We start from the raw sequence: 18,154 nt of genomic DNA, 5'->3' as shown, positions 1-18,154 counted from the left end.
TTTCTAAGTTCATTCGCTATTTGTGGGCGTCACTCTGCCTATTCTCTCTAAATTCTTACTTTTATCTATTATTATAACTATCCTCTTTATTTTACCACCGCTATTTCATCAGTGGGGACTTTAAGCCCTTACCTTTCCTTCCAATAATATTTCTTCACTCAAAATTATCCTTTTAACCTTTTATTTTATTTTTTCACAAAGTACATTTATTGGCTTTATTTCCTCTTTTATTTATTGAAGCAAGTACAAAACCTTTCACTTTTAAGCAAAAATCAGCAGATTACAAGTTTTTATTAAGCAGCCATTATGGAATTTTATTCAGCTAAGCAGTCGTTATAGAGGTCTTGCAGCAGTACCTCCCCCTTCTTACTCTTCCCTAGTTATTTGTCCTTCTCCTCCTTGTAGCTGGAGAATCTCTCTCAAACTTGCGCTTTCTGCCCTCAGGTGGGGCAAAGAGCTGGTCAACCACTGGCCTTGTGTTTACCCCCACAAACTTTCCTACCTGCTCTATCACTGTCTGCAGGGCCAATGGTGCTACGCGGGTGCCCAGCCTGGAGTGGGTTCCTCCGTATTTGTCAAACTGGTCAATGTGAACTGAATACTTGTCCCTGCTGTTTCCTTCCTTGTTCCAGAATATTGACACTGACAAAGACCCTCTCATAAAACTGGCCAGCCTACCTCTGTCTCGGCCAACTATCTCCCTCACCTCCCGCTCTATATCCTGCACTGACTGGGGCTCAGCCGGGCCGTGAACCTCTCCCTGCGCTCTCTCTTGCTCTGGCTCCTGCTCAGGCTGAGACACAGTGGGGCTTTGGCTTGGGCTATACTGGGGATTGGTTGGGCTGTAGCTTACAGAGGGTGGTGGGTTATATCGGGGAGTGGCTGGGCTATTGACCATACGGAATGGGCTGTGGATCAACTGGTGGGATACGGTGTTACCTGGATAGGGAGTTGGAGCTCTCACTGGACCCCCCTGGTCTGGCTCCTGGCGCCCCTCTTCTTCTGACCCTAAGCTGCTGTAGCCTGTCTCTGGTGGGGCACTGGCCTCCCTCTGTCCAATGTCTACCTCTATCTCTCCCACACTACTGTTTGGAGTGAACTCCTCTGAGGAGTCTGTGTCGGGCTCTCCCTCACCTGAATCGTCGGAAACCTCAAGGCGGTAAAGGATTTCTCCTAGGGTCTCTGGCCTATGGTCTCTCACAATCCTAAGTTTAGGCACCGTTGCTCTAGCACGGGGCTCGGGGGGGGCATCTGCAAAAACCTCCAACAGCTGCAACAATCTTCTTATGTTCAGACTATGGTTGTTGTGCAACCTTCTTATGAAAATGCCCGCAGCCGCTTCGATTATGTGAGTCTGACGCCCGTCTGTCAGTGTGACGATCCTCCTTCCCTCGCCGAGCTCCTCTACCTCAAATGTGTATGTGTACTTGTCTTGCATCTATTGTGGGCCCATGCCCAGGCAACAAAACAAAACACAACGGCGCACACTCAGCTTTTACAGAAACAACAACAAATTATGATAAAATATGTTTTGTTCATCACCCTTTTTGTTCAGGACGGTTTTTTACACATTTTAACTCACAGCTAATATTGCAGTTTACCTATTAACCCGTTCTTTTTCTCTGAGACACACATATATTTTAGGGCAGCCCGTGCTCCCTTTACACAAAATACTATTTTAGTTTTCTCCTTGAAAACTAGATTTCCTCCTTGGAAATTAAAACACTATTTCAGTTTTCTCCTTGAAAACTAGATTTCCTCCTTGGAAATCATTACGTGGCCATTTAACTCAGTTTTCTCCTTGAAAACTATTTTCACCGGTTTTCACAATCACAAAACGCTTTTAAGATCAACAGTACAACCCAATCTCTGTCTTGTGTCTCCACTATTCTTTTGAGGATTCTGGTAAAACACCCCTTCCCGGCCTACCCACCGACTCCCACAGTACAGCTCTCCTAATAATAAGCAAAACGCTTACCTTGTTTTGGGCCCTGAGAGCTGCACTGGAGAAGTCTGCTTCACCCGGGACGGAACTGCTTCCCCTGTTGAATCCTTTCAAATCTCGGTAGGAACCTCCAGATCTGTCGTGGAAATTATCCACTTCCCGAAACCTCCAATCCAACTAGCACTCTGATGTCAAAGACCCGAAGGAGAACACCAAGACGAGAAATGCTGAAGACTGTTGATCCTTTATTCACCGTATTGCAGTGATGATACAATCCAAACAATGTCAGGACTGAACCGTCAGGCAGTAGAGTGATGAGTTGCAGCTGCTACCCCGATGAGATCTGATCTGAATGTGCCTGAGCTCTCTCTTTTATGCTCTCAGGGGCCTGAGAGGCGTTCCTATCATCAGGAGCGTCACCAGGCCCCTTCTAGCCAATCAGAACGTTTTGGGACTTGAGATATTGGTGGAAACTCCTTCTCATATAAACATTAAAAAATGTGTGTTGCTAGGCAGAATGCATGTGATCAAGTTCTATGTGTAATCTGTTGCCAGGCAGGGTATGTTTTGATTTGGTTCTATGTGTCATCCCAATTTTGGTTTCACTTCCCTTCCCCGGAAGGTCCCTGCATCTCCTCTTCTGCTAGCCCCTTCTATTTATGCCCTTCTGGTAAGCACCTTTCTTTCCCAGGCCCTGTTTTTACTTTCACTCCTAGCCTTTGACAGCTCAGTCTCATGACTTCCAGTAAATGTTGCATAACAGTTGCACAAGCAACACCTTTATAGTAAATGGAATGTTTTCCAATAAACCAGCACACACACACACAAGTATTATTATTATGTCTAGATAAAATCACCACAATACCTTGGCATGTCTGCTGACTGTGGTGTTGAGTTCTGTTTGGATGCCAACGAGGACAGCAGAGAAGAGGCATCATGGGTAAAACAGAAACGTTTAAGCATATCTGGGTCAAAGACCTGTTTTCTTTCTGCCCACTCTGCTCACATTCCTATCATTGGTCAATGCTGCTGTTGTTTTCTTTTCTTCTTTGGAGTTAACTTTTTTTCTGCAATTATTTCTCCATTGAGTTGCTGCAGGAGACAAAGTGATTTTCACCAGACAGGAAATATATGAAACATGAACATTTTGTATCTGACCGTATTTGTGTTCTTAAAGGATGTGAAAGTGATAATGTGTGGCTGTTTTTAGAACACTTTGTGTGTCTGTTGTAACGATACTCCTCCAAAGTGAATCCTCCCTTGCCACCTGCTGCTGTGAGTAGGCCTACAGATACCTATTTCCTTTCTTCACTCTTTGCTTGAAGAGTATCTTCATTTCATTTCATTTTTACCTAAAAGGACAGCATATATTAGATGACATTTCTGTAAATGTGCCAGTCCTGGTCCAGTGAGATGTAGCCTGGCTAACATCAGACTGATTTTCAAATCTAAATTGAGATCGAGAATGGGTCTGGGCAGTGTAGTCGAGTCACTAAACCTTGAGTCCAGTCTTGAGTCCCTATGCTGTTTGAGTCCAAGACAAGTCCAAGTCATTTTTTAAAAATCAAAGTCATGTCCGAGTTGGGTCCTTACTGATCCCGAGTCGAGTCCAAGTCTAGTCCAACACACTCAAAAAAAATGAAACACCGCTGGTCAGAGTAATGTATTCTGGGATATGACTAGTGTAAATGCTATGAGTGATTACATGTTACATGTAAGATCCGCGCTTTTCACAGGAATATTTAGGGAAAAGCTAGTGACACTAGTGATGAGGGGGGAAAAAAAACAATTCATTCACGAGTCCGAATGCAGTGCACAAGTCCAAGTCCGAGTCATCGTTGCCCCAAGTCCAAGTCAAGTCACGAGTCCTTAAAACCTGGGTCTGGGGACCTTTCATTCACATTCGATTTCCAAGGGGCATTACAGTGAAAATAAACCTAAATTGGTACATTAAACTCTTACCTAATCTTTTTGGAAGAACATCAAACACATCTGAAGGAAGGTTTCAAATGCAGTTGTTTACTCAATACTCAAAATACACATCCATGTCATTTAACACTGGTGCCATCAGCACAGCCAACAGGAGTTGAAAAGCGCTGCTAACTGCATTATTCTGTACAGTGTACAGTGTAAGGTGGAAAGGCCATCCAATGCCGGATAAGTGGTTGTGATTGGTTCTTGGGTTCTTGGTGATTTAGAAATCCACTTCAATGTTGAGGTCTCCAGAGAGATCTGCAGAGCAAATTCAAATTTGCTAACAAATTTGTCTGAGTTCGCCCAGGCCAAATGAGGTAGGGTGTAGGGTGACATAATTTATTTTATATAAAGCTGAAAAAACATATTTCACCAATAAACACTTTGGTTAAGCAATGAAAGTACAGGATTGAAGGTACAGCCCACTACAGTGATTATGATCTGTTGCCATCTCTGTTGTTAATCACAGTCCTGTCTGCTGTCTGCACGCTCATAAAGTCTCATGGCGTCCATACACTTGGCTCTTCAAGCGGCTCGGACCCAGTCATACACTATTATTATACACTTTGTGTAGTCAACTTCCTATGTACCCACTACAACGAGTAAATCAGATAATAGGGAATTATTTAGTGGGAATAATAGGGAATACATTAATAGGGAATACATTTAGTGATAAACTGTAGAAACCCAAACTCATGGTTACTTTGAACTAGTGATAAGATAGATAGATAGATAGATAGATAGATAGATAGATAGATAGATAGATAGATACAGTACTATCACACAACATGGGAACATGAGGAGAATGAAATAAGAACTTGGTGCTAACCAACTACCATATTGAATAGATAAATAAAAAAGTAAATAAGAGTATGTATTAGCAGACAGAATGCTTTGGAAACATCAATGAGGACAAAGGACCTGTGAGCTACATCACATATCACAGGATTCAAATGCACACAATAATGTGTACATGATGGCTAATGTTCTTCAAACATATGCGTCTGGTTATGACTGTAAACTTCTAAAGATTTCTAGTCCTGCTGACTACTGCAAAACATGTAAGAATAGGAAGTAACTGATGGACTCGTTTCATCTAAGGAGATTGAACTCCATGTGCATGACCTTCAGTTTGCTTGTGTGTACAGCTGTGGTTTCCATACTCTCAGGCACATGTGCAGAGGAAATACGCTCCCTGCCTACAACCATTCCGTGTGCTACGTGAGCATGGATCTGCAAAAACATGTTCAGAAAGAGGAATGTGGCTGCTGGTCTCCACAGCAGTGGCATCACAGGTATAGGCTCTGGGTGGAATTCTGAAGTGGATGCCTGTCCCAGCTACATTCTTAGCTGACATGACCTCTCAAGTTAAACATGCACCAACATAAGATGGACATAGTCTGTGTGCTGCTGGTGAATTTCCCAGACATGCAGATAAGAGGTTAATTTACAGGGATTCTCTGTAAATGAGCCCAACAGATGGACAAACTGTAGATTTTGTCCCATGGGTTGATCACTGAGTGGAAAATGTTGTTAGTTGTTATTTGCAAGCATGCTGTTGACATGATTTCTATTTTCCATAGCTAATGTTAAGAGTGCTCATGAGAATAAAGAGAATACAGTAAAAATAGTTTTTAAGCATGCATTCATTATCTATCAGTCAAAACATGCTCTGCTCTGAGTTGATATGTAGGCCTATGGTTCATGCTCACGTGTGTTGCATGAGTTACAATCTGTCATCTGCTCTCTTATCGAGACAAAAAAAAAACATGTACGATTTGTTTAACAGCACCTTGAATCTTGAAACCTGAACCTCCGACAACAAAAAGTGGAGGGCCAGCTGTTGCTCTACATGCCTAAAATTACTCTTTGGTTGCCAACATCCTGAGACCTTGAGTGTCTTTATCAATCAGAGTGTCAGGCTGAAAGACTAAAATCACATTAAGCATTAGCAGGGAAAGTTCACACAAGCTTAGTGTTGGCAGTTGGTTCACTCAAAATGCTGTGTTGGAAACAACCTAAATTGGGTCAACACTATAGCCCAGGTGGCGGGTCACTATTGGACCAACCTCGGGTTGGGTTAAAGTAACTTTATACACTAGGTTGCTAAATTTAACCCATAAATTGAGTTTTTCCCCCAAACCACTTATGGGCCATTCTGACAAAAATGGGTTACTTTTACCAGTCCAGTGTCTAGTGTGAGATGGAGGTACCAGCAGTAAACACATTTTTGCCATATGAGTAATGGACTCCATTTACATCCTTTCTATGAACTGCAGAATTCCCATACAGCAAATGATGTTTAAAAAACATGTCCCTGTAGAAAGACCACTTGTCTGTAGTTAAATTCTTGCAAGGTCTCTCTACAGTTATTTATGTTTCACTGACGCACGTGAAGGCAGAAGCACTGGAAGAAGAGAAAGTGGGTGAGTGTTTAGAAACACACACGCAGAAAGGAAACACAGGACAATAGCATCATTAAAAATCAAGTTGTTCCTGAGGACAACTCTCTCAGGAGCCATCCACTACGTAAAGGAATCCAGGACATTTCCACCAGTGTTGCACTTAAGTTGCTCTCAACAGGAAACCCTGCCCTGCAAACCTCTGGCTGCTCTGTGGAGACATGTGAACAGTTAGGTCCAGTTCCTGGGATTGTGGACCTAGGCTAATGCAGAGGGATGTACACTGATGAGCCTTCAGGGGACCGCACTGAAATACACTGCAACACAACATTCTTGTCATGGCCACAGGGTGGCAGTAGAGGCCAGTCACATCCCCATCTGTAGGGTCTGTATGTGATAGATGTGCTAATTGGATTGACAAGGAGTGATTAATATCTGTACATTTTCTTTACTTTACGAAATCACAGTGGTTCTTGCCCTCAATAAAGAGCTAAAATTCCAGTGGCAAATTTGGCACACCAACATGCTCCAATAAACCATTTACAAACAATATTCAGTAAAGTGTCAAAATGAGCTGTAACGCCCTTGAGAACCTTTTTTTTTTTGTTTTGTAATGAGGCTTTCCATGTTCCCAGTCCACACCAGAGATCAAAATGTTTTCTGATCTTCTGATCAGCTGCCCATTCCCCTGGTCCATTCAGCTGTTAAAGCCAGTCCCAACAGTCCCATTGCTGCTTCAGAAACCACATTATCCAGAGACAAATCAGTCCTCTTTTACGGAACATGAGCCCATACAACCTGGGCACTGAGGCTTCATCTGACTGCCCAAAGGCCTCTTCATTACATTATGCTGCTTTTAAAAAAAAGACAGGGATTAAAAAAGAAAAAAAGACATTAAGATCACCTGAATGCCAGAAAATCACCAGTCAAACATTCCATACTGGTTTTAGATTAAACGTCTTTGAGTAATGAGGAGTAATGGGGCATTAAAAAGGATTACAAGCCCATTGAGAATAGTGTATGGGTAGGAAACTATATCAGGCTATACTTATGAAGTTACAGCCATTGTTTCGGCATCACTAAAGGCTATACTGTGTGATTCAGATGTAATGCATTGGGAATGTAGGTAAAAGGTCACTCTTCTGGGAAAACGTCCATGACTAAGATGAGAATACAGCTGTTCCTTTGGTCCCAGTAAAACAAACCAAAAAATACCCTATTTTCATTCCTCGGGATGTAACTGTTTTTTGGATTCTAAAGAGCTAAGAATTCATAACTTGCCAGGAAACCAATGGAATGTTGTCAATGGAAATATGCTTTCCTCCACTACAGAAAGAAGACAGAAATGTGACTTTCTACTGCTAGATTCAGTAAAAAAAGACAGATTTATAGGTAATATGATTAATATGAATATAGTTCAAATTACTCTCCTTTTTAAATGACCACTGAGATTTCAATCTTTTATCAAATTTGTGATTTTTGAAGATAGAACATATCCATACACAGAAATACAAGAGATGTAATAATAATAAATGTAAACATATAATTCATAGTTTAAGGTACACATTAAAGTTAAAATTTTTAATCAACTCCTAAAGAAATAAGTGTGTTGGTCAGCTCTCTAGCTTCCAGTGGAAAACTAAAGGAAGCACAACTCCATAGCGTACAGATGAAGTCATTCACGTGTAGGTTCCAATCGGCAATCCAGTGGTAATTGGTAAGCACATGTTTAGACAAGACTTCAGGACCACTTCACTCCAAACATTATGGCTAAACGCTTTTAGAATATGCCTCTCTGCTGACAGCTTTAAACTATTTCACATGTGGCTCCCTGGCCGACATGGATGATCAGTGCACTAATCCCTGTGGGGAGATAAAGTTCATCCCAGATGCGGTGGGGTACAGAGGGACCACTTTCACCCCCACAACAGCACTATGTCCTGTCCTCTGAACCCCAAGTCCCCTACGCCGACTCAACATCCATCCATGAAACAAAGGTCCCCAAATTCCTTTTCTTCTGTAACCAGACTATCATATAATAGTAAAACATCTCTTCTCTGTGGAAACGTTGGAGATGGGACAAATAGAATTAATCTTTTTACAGATCACACATTAATGAATGTTTGATTATTACTTTATTTAGCATTTCTTCTTGAAATAAACAGTCTAAGGGGAACAAGTTCCCCAGGGATTCCCATGTCCTTAAAATAACCATTTTGGCATTAGATTAGATAAAATGGTTAAAAAAAAAAGCAGACTACTAGAGTAAAATGTTATAAAAGGAAGTTGCTCAAGGTGACCTGTCCATCATGTGAACTCAAATGGAAGGATTTCAAAGAGAAAGTTGTGCTTTACCCACCACAGTGTGTGCTCTTCAGAAGTCTGTTAAGTCTGGTATTTGGGAAGTGCCGCTGAGAGAGAGAGAACACAGCCCTTTCTGTGTGTGAACTTTCCCCTAATTCTCACAGTGCTCCTCACTCTGTGCTGCAGAACAGATCACCTCAGGCCAATGCATTCAGCCAGGTCACGTTCTCCCCGTCACTCACGACAAGGCCTTCTTTTTTAGTGACCCCTCCAACAATTACTGCATGACTACGGCCTACCTTTGCATTTTAAAACTAAAATAATTCAATCTCAGATGATACAAAAGAATCACACTGAATCACACTGTTACAGCCCTGTAATAATATGTGCTTAAAGAAAAGAGGTGTATAAGCCAAAAGTGTATTAAAGTGTAGTAAAAACCCTACCTTATACAGTAATTAACATGTTACGTTTACCCTTCACAAAACCTCTGATTTTATATTTATTGAAAGCTAATCTTAATATACTCAAATATGATGTCATATCATTACTAAAATACATTGGATTATCAACACTACTCTTATCATTAAAGTATTGAAGAGATTAAAACTGGTCTCATTGTTACATCATTGTCCCTGCTCCGTGGTGCCTAAAGAGAGTCAACGGCCAGAGGGAAGAGAAACCTGAGTGGTTAACACACCCCTTTTTTGGGTGGGGACCAATCAGATTAGCCAGCTGCAGATCCCAGCCTATATATTGGGTGAGTGGCCATTCACTGTCTAAGCTGACTCTCTTGAATCTGTTGCACATAGTAGGTGGACCTCTGTGGTACCATTTCCTACATCCCAAAGACAACTAGCAGGAACACAAGATGAAGGTCACAGTCACCAACTTGTTGCTCTGCACTGCCCTCCTTGCAACTACTGGGTCAGGCTTCCCATTCGAGAGGAAGGGGTCAGCTGGAAAGGAGAAGAGGGTCCAGTATGCCGCGTGGGACGATGTGAACGTGCTGGCGCACGGGCTACTGCAGCTGGGCCAGGGGCTCAAAGAGCATGTGGACAAGACCAAGCTCCAGGTGAGAGACATCACTGCCAAGCTGAAGTCTTTCAACGGCACGGTCACTGACCTGGGCAAGCTGACCCTACGGCTGCAGGAGGACAACAAGGTGCTGAGAGCAAGGACCGAAGGTCTGGAGGAAAGAGAGAGCCAGGTCCTTAACGTCTCGTCAGAGCTGCGAGAGAAGGCTGATGAACTGCTGACAGAGAAACAGAGGGTCCACGAGAGGATGAGCCAGCTGGAGGAGAAAGTGAATGATGTGCTTCAAGGAGAGGGGTTGCAGGGTGCCAGTGGCAACTCCACTGATGCACGGACCATCCAGGTAGTTCAAGAGACTGCTTTCCTCTAACTAAACGTTTCTGGGCATGGTTAGTGGTTTATAATTTTGTGATTCCTTGGTCATGTTCACACAGTGTTTGCATCTGTGGTAGCAACACATTTTAAAAGTGCTTTTCAGTTTTTATATCAAATGGTGTACAGATCTGTTCAGATTAGTTGCCTGTTTATAATTAGATATAAACAAGCTTTAAAGATTTAGAGGTCTACCTTGGTGTTAAGTTACACTGGCCTGGAGATAGCAGCATATAAAAAGCATGGTGGGTGTGTTGCAATTGCAGGCTACTAGAGGCGTGCTGTACGTGCAAGGACGCCATCACTGCTAGACAAAGCACGGAACGAATGTGAAACATGTGAAAGATATTCAAGTTATCTTATTTCATTGAACTCTGACCTTCGCCATATTAATACACATTCGCAAAGGTTTCAGTTCAATTTGAACAAAGAGTGGGCGACTGCACTACTTATGTCGTTCTGGTACACTGAGTTTATATGGCCCTGTTATGTAACTGGGCCCTGGGGTAACCTATTCATTCTTCTGTATTGAAAAAAAGTGTCTGGAAAAAAGGGACGCATAGAATTCTAGGCTATCTGAATGTAATTTGCAGAAGCCCATTGGGAATTTATGTAAGAGTTATTTAATGACTCACAAATGTACGTTGCCTTACATGTCTCTCTGTTTGTTCCAGTGGATGTTGGAGGCTCAGAACCGGCGGATAGATGAGCTCGTAGACAGAATAAAACAACAGCAGGAAAAACTGGACAAGCAGAACATCCGTATTCGAACTCTTCAAAATCAGGTAGCTAACGACACCGATACAATTAGCGTTACAAAATTACTGTCACGGCTAGACTGGCATAATTATGTTTTTCTCAGGGCACTAAAACGTTTCGTCTTTTTCAGATACAGAATAACATGCAGTCATTTCTGAAGCGGAAAGGCGATGTCATCCCTCAAAACGGCAGCATCGAACAACGCGATTCACCACAAGGTGAGTTTGACGGGGAGATGGTCATCATGTAATTTTTGCAGTAGCCTAATGCTCAGCTGTTTTTTTTTTTTTTATCTTGTAGCTTAAATGTAGGCTTATTGCACTGAACTGCTAAATAGGACTTCTTCCAAGTAAACTGCTGTGGTAAATTGTACGATTACCCTGAGTTTACTTACAGAGTGTAGGCCACAGAGTGTGCGTTGTTGGTTTAGTGTAGGCCTGAATTCAACTGGGAAAAAATAAGACTGATTTTGTCTTTTTGACTTTTTTGTAGAACATGAAATTATGAGTCAATGTTTAAAAAAACTATTATAAAAATAAACTATTATGTAGTTATATTAGCCTATATTCAGTTTGCACAATGTGGCGTGTTTGAATCCGAAACGTAAAAAATGTCATTGCCTAAGCAATTGGTCAGAACTGGGTGAAAGGTAACCCTGTCTAAACTGAGTTGTAATGAGAAAACTGAACAGTCATCCAACAGAACACAGTTTAGCCCCTCTTGGCAAGTTTTGACATCACTGGGTATAAAGAATGTTGCAAGAGAAACAGTCTCCCTGGACGCTAGCCAACTGGGTGACAGTTCATTAAGTCTTGAGTGTTAAGTCAGGGTCACAAACAGACCCAAAGAACAGAAGGATTTGTTGTAAATCTGACAGAAAGGATGGGGGTAGGGAGTAAGGACCAAATCTAGAATGCTATGTTCTATAGCGTTTTCCACTCTGGCTCACAGCCAGTTAACCTCACTTAGAGGAGAAAATACCCTATTTCAGGAATGTGAACTCTGTACAGACATTTTTTTTGCTGTTTAAAAGACAGCTGTAATCACTTCACAAAGAAAAGCATGGTCACCTCCTTAAAAAAACTCACAACCTTTACCCTAGATCTGTCAGAGGCAGACGTCCCTCCGCCCAGCTCTGTCTCTCTTCATACATCCCCCCTCCCTCTTTCCTTCATTGACCAAAGTGTGCTACTTGAGCAGCGCAGGCCCTCAGGCCTATACAACCGGTTAGCCGAGATTCTAAACAATTTAGAATTCTTCATTTGTTCATTTAAGTCAACACCCAGATAAAAAGTAAAAATAAAAATCTCCTTTTTGGTTTTAAAAAGCAAACTCATTTGGCATCAAAATGTCCCAAGTTTTTGTGAGTAGACAAGTCAATATAGTCTGAAAACAACAGACATCATTAGATTGCTCTCTGTAGAGTAGGCCTAGAGTACTTTTTTAGCTGAGAGACAATTAGTACGTGCTCTGTCTCAGCTTCTCTCAACACACTTAGAGTTACCCTCATTTATTAATACAGAGGCACTTGGAGTGCCCAAAACATTCATTTGGCACAAGGCAGCCATTTGCCCTTGAGGGCTGTGGTGCGGCTCGGGTGGCCTGTGAGCATGCGATGGCCATGCACCCCAGCGTTGGAGCCTGCATTCTGTGCACGTGAAGCAGGCGTGAGTCTTTTGTGGGGGCAGGGAGACAGAGGAGAGAGGAGGCAGAAGGGTGTTTGCTGAGGCCTGTGTAATCAATAGCAGCTGAGACAAATCTTGGGAACTGGGAGAAAGGTTATGTTTACGGACAGAATTCAGGGTATCTTTCCTTTATTAGGCAAAAAATAAGCTCTCAGTGGCCTAAGTGACTCACCAAGCCTAAACAGGGCAGGCTGGACAGGTTATCAGTTTCCCTTTGGTCTTGTCAGTTTCCTCCAAACACATCTTTGTTTATCTAAATTGGGCATGGCATGAGAGGTGATTATGTGGTATTTACACAACAACCAAAAGTGATAAGATAAAAAAGTTTTAATCTACTTTAATTTAAACTAATAGTATCTTATGCTGTGTTCCTTTTTCCAAGGAAGGGAAAACAAGTTAGCCGGCAACTCTTTTCCATGCAGTGGCAGTAGCTTCTGGCTGTATCTTTAAACCTTTAAAAAGCCCCAAAAGTACAGCAAGCAATGGTGTGTTTAGATAATGAAGTCGGCACTTTTTAACAAATGTTTTTGTTTCTTCTGTTTTACAGATATGGCCTCTGACTGTCACGAACTTTTTCTGAGAGGGGAGACAAGCACTGGAGTTTACACAATCAAGCCTTTGCAGTCTGAACCTTTTGATGTTTTCTGTGAAATGACAGCAGGTGCGTCAAGGACCTCATACAAACTGTAGCCTACTCATTTCACTACCGTTTCAACAATAAAAACAAAACGTTCTATTTGGGCCCCAATCTACTTCCTCTGCATTAAGATAACATATGGAATGTTAAAAAGGAAGTCTTGTAGGGCCAACTATGATGCTGATAATGGAACTCTCTTGAAAGGGTCCATATGGAGGCATGCCATAGGGGGCATGTTTTTACTGAACTCATCTATGACAGTGAACTGAAACTAATTCTTTACTAATCCCTTTGCCTGTTTTTTTCTGTTCTGCAGATGGGGGGTGGACAGTCATCCAGAGGCGGCAGGATGGCTCTGTAGATTTTGATCAGCTCTGGCAGGCCTACCAAAGTGGCTTTGGAAACCTCAATGGTAAATGTCACATATGGATTTGTAAAACAAACAGGCAAAAAAAAATATTGCTAGAAGCGCCACAACTACAGTGAAATAGGTGACCCAGAAGTCCCTCCCCTGCTAAGGGCATATACATGATGTACATGTTTGGAAAGCTCTTAGCAGTGAAGTTTAAATAAGAAATAGTTGCTGGCAGGCTACACAGGCTGTGGATCTCAGACATCAGGCTTTAAGAGATGAAGATCAGGCCAATCCCAGTAGAGTGGGCTTGGCAGAAATCGCTGCCAAATCCCTATGCCTAATGTTATTGAAGGATTTAATCGCCTGTTCCCTGAATTCAATTAAAGGATTAACCTTATCTGGCTCAAAGCTCCAATAAGTTAGTGTATAACAGCTTTGCATTAACACCCTTGATACATTTTTATTATGTCTTTCTCAGGTGAATTCTGGCTTGGCCTAGAGAAGATGCATTCATTGTCAAAAGATGGTAACTACATCCTCAAGGTCCAGCTCAGCGACTGGAGGGATGAGCTGGAGACCATCAAGTACCCCTTCCGTCTGAGCGGGGAAGATAGCCACTACTCGCTGCACATCCTGGACAATGCCTCCAAGAATCTGGAGAGTGCGCTCGCTAATGACCCTACCGGCTTGCCCTTCTCCACCCGCGACAAAGATAATGACCAGAAAAGCGACATCAACTGTGCCAAGCACCTTTCTGGTAAGCTGTCAATGTGTCAAGAGTTCAGTGTACTGTTTTGGTGCCAGTTCACTGTGTTTTTCAAAAAGCTATCCACATGCCCTAACACGAGTGTGGTTGTGTTTTTGTTCCAGGCGGGTGGTGGTTTAGCAACTGTGGTCACTCCAACCTGAATGGCAGGTACTTCGTTACCCCACCACCCAAGCAGAGACACCAGAGGAAACAGGGAGTGTTCTGGAAGACTTGGCGCGGCCGCTACTATCCTCTTAAAACAACAACGATGATGATTGCACCCTCTGAGATCGAGAACAAATCTTAGAGTGTGTGGAGTGGCTTAAAGCGAGATGTTGAACAAAAGAGTCATGCACTACTGAGACATTGTTTAAAATAAGTCACATTTTGCAGTGATCCAAATAGTTAAGTCCAAAATTTGGTTCTTAAGAAAAAAGGTGCTAAATTCAGAGATTTCTGTTAAGTGTCCACACCATTTCACAGTGAAACTTTTCAATAGACATTTATTTGAAGTATTAAAAGCAAGAACATGGTGTGTTGAAGCTGATACAGTATCAAATCACTGTCTCTGAGCAGGAGAGAGCCATCCAGGTTACAGAGTAGATGTGCTTGAGTTAAGCATGTACCGGCATGTTTGCATATTGCAAGCATCTTTTAACATTTTCCACATGTTAAGACGGATCTGGTATGAGGGGCGCTATGAAAGCCCCTTAGCACTGATAGATGGCGACCCATTTACAGAGAGCGAATATGAACAAGGGCCGTTCAAGGACCCAATTGTATGGACCAAACATGAACACAATCAGATAGAGATTGTGTGACCTCTGTTGGAGGCATTAGTTATGTAATGGCATTATCAAAAGACAATGTAGAACGATACAGCATCACACCTTATCAAAAGGCATATAAGAGTAAGATAGCTTTAGTTGTTAAATTGTGCACACATGGCTTTTCTGGTCCTTAAATAATATACAGCTGTAATTGTTGTCTAGTCTACTGTTTATCTGTATTTCAGCTACAACTCCATCTCATTTTAGTGGAGTTTTCCCCCTTCAGTCATATTGACTATTTTATTCCTAAGGTTTTCTCCACTTCTTGTAAATACCAAGCAGAGTTTATGTTGACTGAACCTTTAAAATCTTGTAAATGTAAACACATTTAGTTGTGCTCAGTTGTAATATTCTCAGTTCATGTTGACAAAATGTCATGTTCTTATTTTTTCTATTTAAGTTCTGTAAAGAATCACAGTGTACTTTTACCTTTTTTGTTAATTATTTATATTTCATATATTTTCCAAAAGTATGAAAGACCTTTGATATGGTTTTCTCTTTCTTTTTTACACAACGGAGAAGAACTGATCTTTAAGTCAGATGTCCATTCAGTTGGCCAATAAAGATTATTTTAAAAATGTTTTGTCTGTCAGCATTTATATTGTACACAACACATGATCATTTTCATAGTGTCTTTAAGTATCTGCCACATCCTCGTATTCAATTTGACACACAGTAAGAATCAGCCGGGGCAGCTGTGATCTCTGTCAGGTGGAAACTAGCTTGCAGGTGATAAACGAAATACCTGTCTTGCTTATGCTTGCCTGACTTTTTTCGAGAGAGGCAGCCTGTCGAGGTAGCTCCGTGTCTTTGCTTGAATTTCCCCTTGAGGATCAATAAAGTATCTATCTATCTATCTATCTATCTATCTGAAACGAATAAATCAGATATGCATTGAATACACAGTTATGCCTCATGATGTTCAGGAGCAGTACAGAACTTGAAAACATTTGATTTTTTTATTCTAACATAATTTCACAATATAACAATTACATTTTGCATATCTGCTGTATATTCATTTCCCTGTATTACAGAATAAGCATTTAGCCCCGAAGAGGGACCCTGAACCCTAAAGTTTTTGTGGTGACCTTCGGTGTCCGGGAGGCTTTAGAATGCCATATGGCGTCAGAGCACGTGCGAGTCTCCCGCCTTTGCATTACCGGCTTATGGAACTCACAGGGACTGCAGTTCAGCAGCTTTGTACCATCACCCGCATGTCTCACACCTTGAGGAAATCTCTTTATAGGCCAAGCACTAATGTGTTTTTGATAACCTCCAATGGTATTAAGTGGACATGGAGTAAAATGTGATTGAGCTTTGACCTGGGGCCTGAAGTAGCCATAGGTACTTCTCTAGCTCACTCCAGAACTATTTCAACTCTTATAAATTGAATTAAATAAATTAAAATTAGGATGATATAGTCTTTTGACCAATTTAATATTCTGCTATTCCTGCCAGGAACTAAAATTCATGAATGACATAAGAAAACTCAAAGCACTTTAAAAAGATAAAGAAATGAAGCATTAACCTACCCATTACAGTTCAATCCTGTTTTAGCTCAAATGTTTTTTAAAGAACTAAAGGCAATGAAAAGGGCAATCTCAATCAAGCAGCTGAACTTGCCATTCTAGTTAATATCATAACAATAAATGTTTTGCAACCACAGCAACTGTCGCCTGAAGGTAAAGCAAATGAGGCTAGGAGTCAGTCAATATAGTGTAATAAACAGCTAATCCACAAAGATCACTGATGACATGATGTTTTAACAAATACAAAAAAATATTTATGTATTCTGGAGCAAGTTGTTATGGCAGTATATAGGCTACAATCCTTAAAACATATTCCATGAGAACATGTCAGATTTGTTTCAGATACATTTCCACCTTACAAACCAGATGTCAAAGTAATTAAACATTTATATATTTACGCATGTATGTATTGCATATGCACATTTTGCATATGCCTAAATATAATTGCCACAAGCATTGCATGTTAAAAAGGCCCTTTTCCTAAAAGAACATTACATTTCAAGACAATCGACCTAAAACCATCTCTGCATTTATCTGTCACCTGCTCCAACAAGAGTGAAGGAGCGAGTCTGGGCAGGCAGGGAAACACGGAGGTATCCAGGGGAGAGTGAGGAACTCTTGAGCAAAAGGGAATCAGATTAAGGAGCTCTGTGTGACAGGCTTGTAGGACAGCAGACAGGATGGGCTTTGGTCGTGTGAAAGATAGGTACTGCAATCTATTCATCCACAGTGAGACATTGTGAAAACACCTCAGGTTTGTATGAAATACAAATAGTAATATGCTACAGTCAAATATGATCAAACCCAACATACAGGCTACTTGCAGTGAACTGTTATGCTTAGGTTAGGTATTAGGAGTAAACATAAACTTTGGGGAAGAATTTGTACAGCACATTTGGCTATGGCAAATTCATCTGTGGGCAACAGCGACCTCACGAGTTCAGAGTGAGGTACTACCACCATTGATTCAAAATGGAGCAATGACAATGGCAATCGATGATTAACCCTAACCCTAATGATGCACTTTATATTCAAACAACACTAGTTCTGAAAGGCACTCTGCAGGTCTTAGGCCTAACAGGATTTCAGTGTTAGATTACCCTTGATTTTTTGAGTTCAACTAGTCATCAAAACTTTATCCTTGCCCCCAACAATCTACATCCTTCTGTCTATCCATCCATCCCTGTATCCACTCAAATAACTTCAAAACTACCGCCCCAGTCTTCAGGTAGAGGGCCATCATGTCACCAGGGTCATGATCCACCTACATGGATCCAGATCTGGAATCTGGTTTGACTTCAATACTATGAGACAGAGACATGGGTGTGCAGCCCTCTTTTAAAAGTATATTTTTGCCTTTATCAAATAGGACAGTAAAGAGGCTGACGGAAAGCAAGTGGAAGAGGTGGGGTGGGATCGGGAAATGAGCCGGGTCCCCACAGGCGCTTCGCCAGTTTCTTGGTGTTTTATGCCCCCAATGTTGCCTGAAAGGCACTAGGGTTAGGGATGGGTTAAGGTTAGGGTTAGGATTGGGGTTAGGTTTAGGATTAGGTGCCTTTAAGTCAGCGGTGGCAGCGCT

At 41.6% G+C, this 18,154-nt stretch overlaps 2 protein-coding genes across 2 annotated transcripts; one reads left to right on the top strand and one right to left on the bottom strand.

Annotated features, from left to right (window-relative positions):
* Positions 1–228: 228 nt before the first annotated feature.
* LOC143135381 (uncharacterized) lies at positions 229–2,792 on the bottom strand. Its single transcript, XM_076296068.1, has 2 exons — positions 1,979–2,792; positions 229–1,438 (listed from the first exon to the last, which is right to left on the bottom strand). The coding sequence occupies exon 2, from the start codon at positions 1,436–1,438 to the stop codon at positions 377–379; it is 1,062 nt and encodes a 353-aa protein (XP_076152183.1). The 5' UTR covers positions 1,979–2,792; the 3' UTR covers positions 229–376.
* A 6,605-nt stretch (positions 2,793–9,397) lies between these two features.
* Positions 9,398–15,626, top strand: angptl4 (angiopoietin-like 4). Its single transcript, XM_076295452.1, has 7 exons — positions 9,398–10,003; positions 10,707–10,817; positions 10,922–11,009; positions 13,024–13,137; positions 13,430–13,525; positions 13,947–14,225; positions 14,339–15,626. The coding sequence occupies exons 1-7, from the start codon at positions 9,497–9,499 to the stop codon at positions 14,521–14,523; spliced, it is 1,380 nt and encodes a 459-aa protein (XP_076151567.1). The 5' UTR covers positions 9,398–9,496; the 3' UTR covers positions 14,524–15,626.
* The last annotated feature ends 2,528 nt before the right edge of the window (positions 15,627–18,154 follow it).

The sequence above is a fragment of the Alosa pseudoharengus genome, unplaced genomic scaffold (genome assembly GCF_046254945.1).
Source record: "Alosa pseudoharengus isolate Yale_2024_CS ecotype anadromous, Long Island Sound unplaced genomic scaffold, YU_APseudo_1.1 YU_APseudo_1.1_scf_2, whole genome shotgun sequence".
Taxonomy (NCBI): Eukaryota; Metazoa; Chordata; class Actinopteri; order Clupeiformes; family Clupeidae; genus Alosa; species Alosa pseudoharengus.
This window is presented reverse-complemented; position numbering and strand designations above follow the sequence as displayed.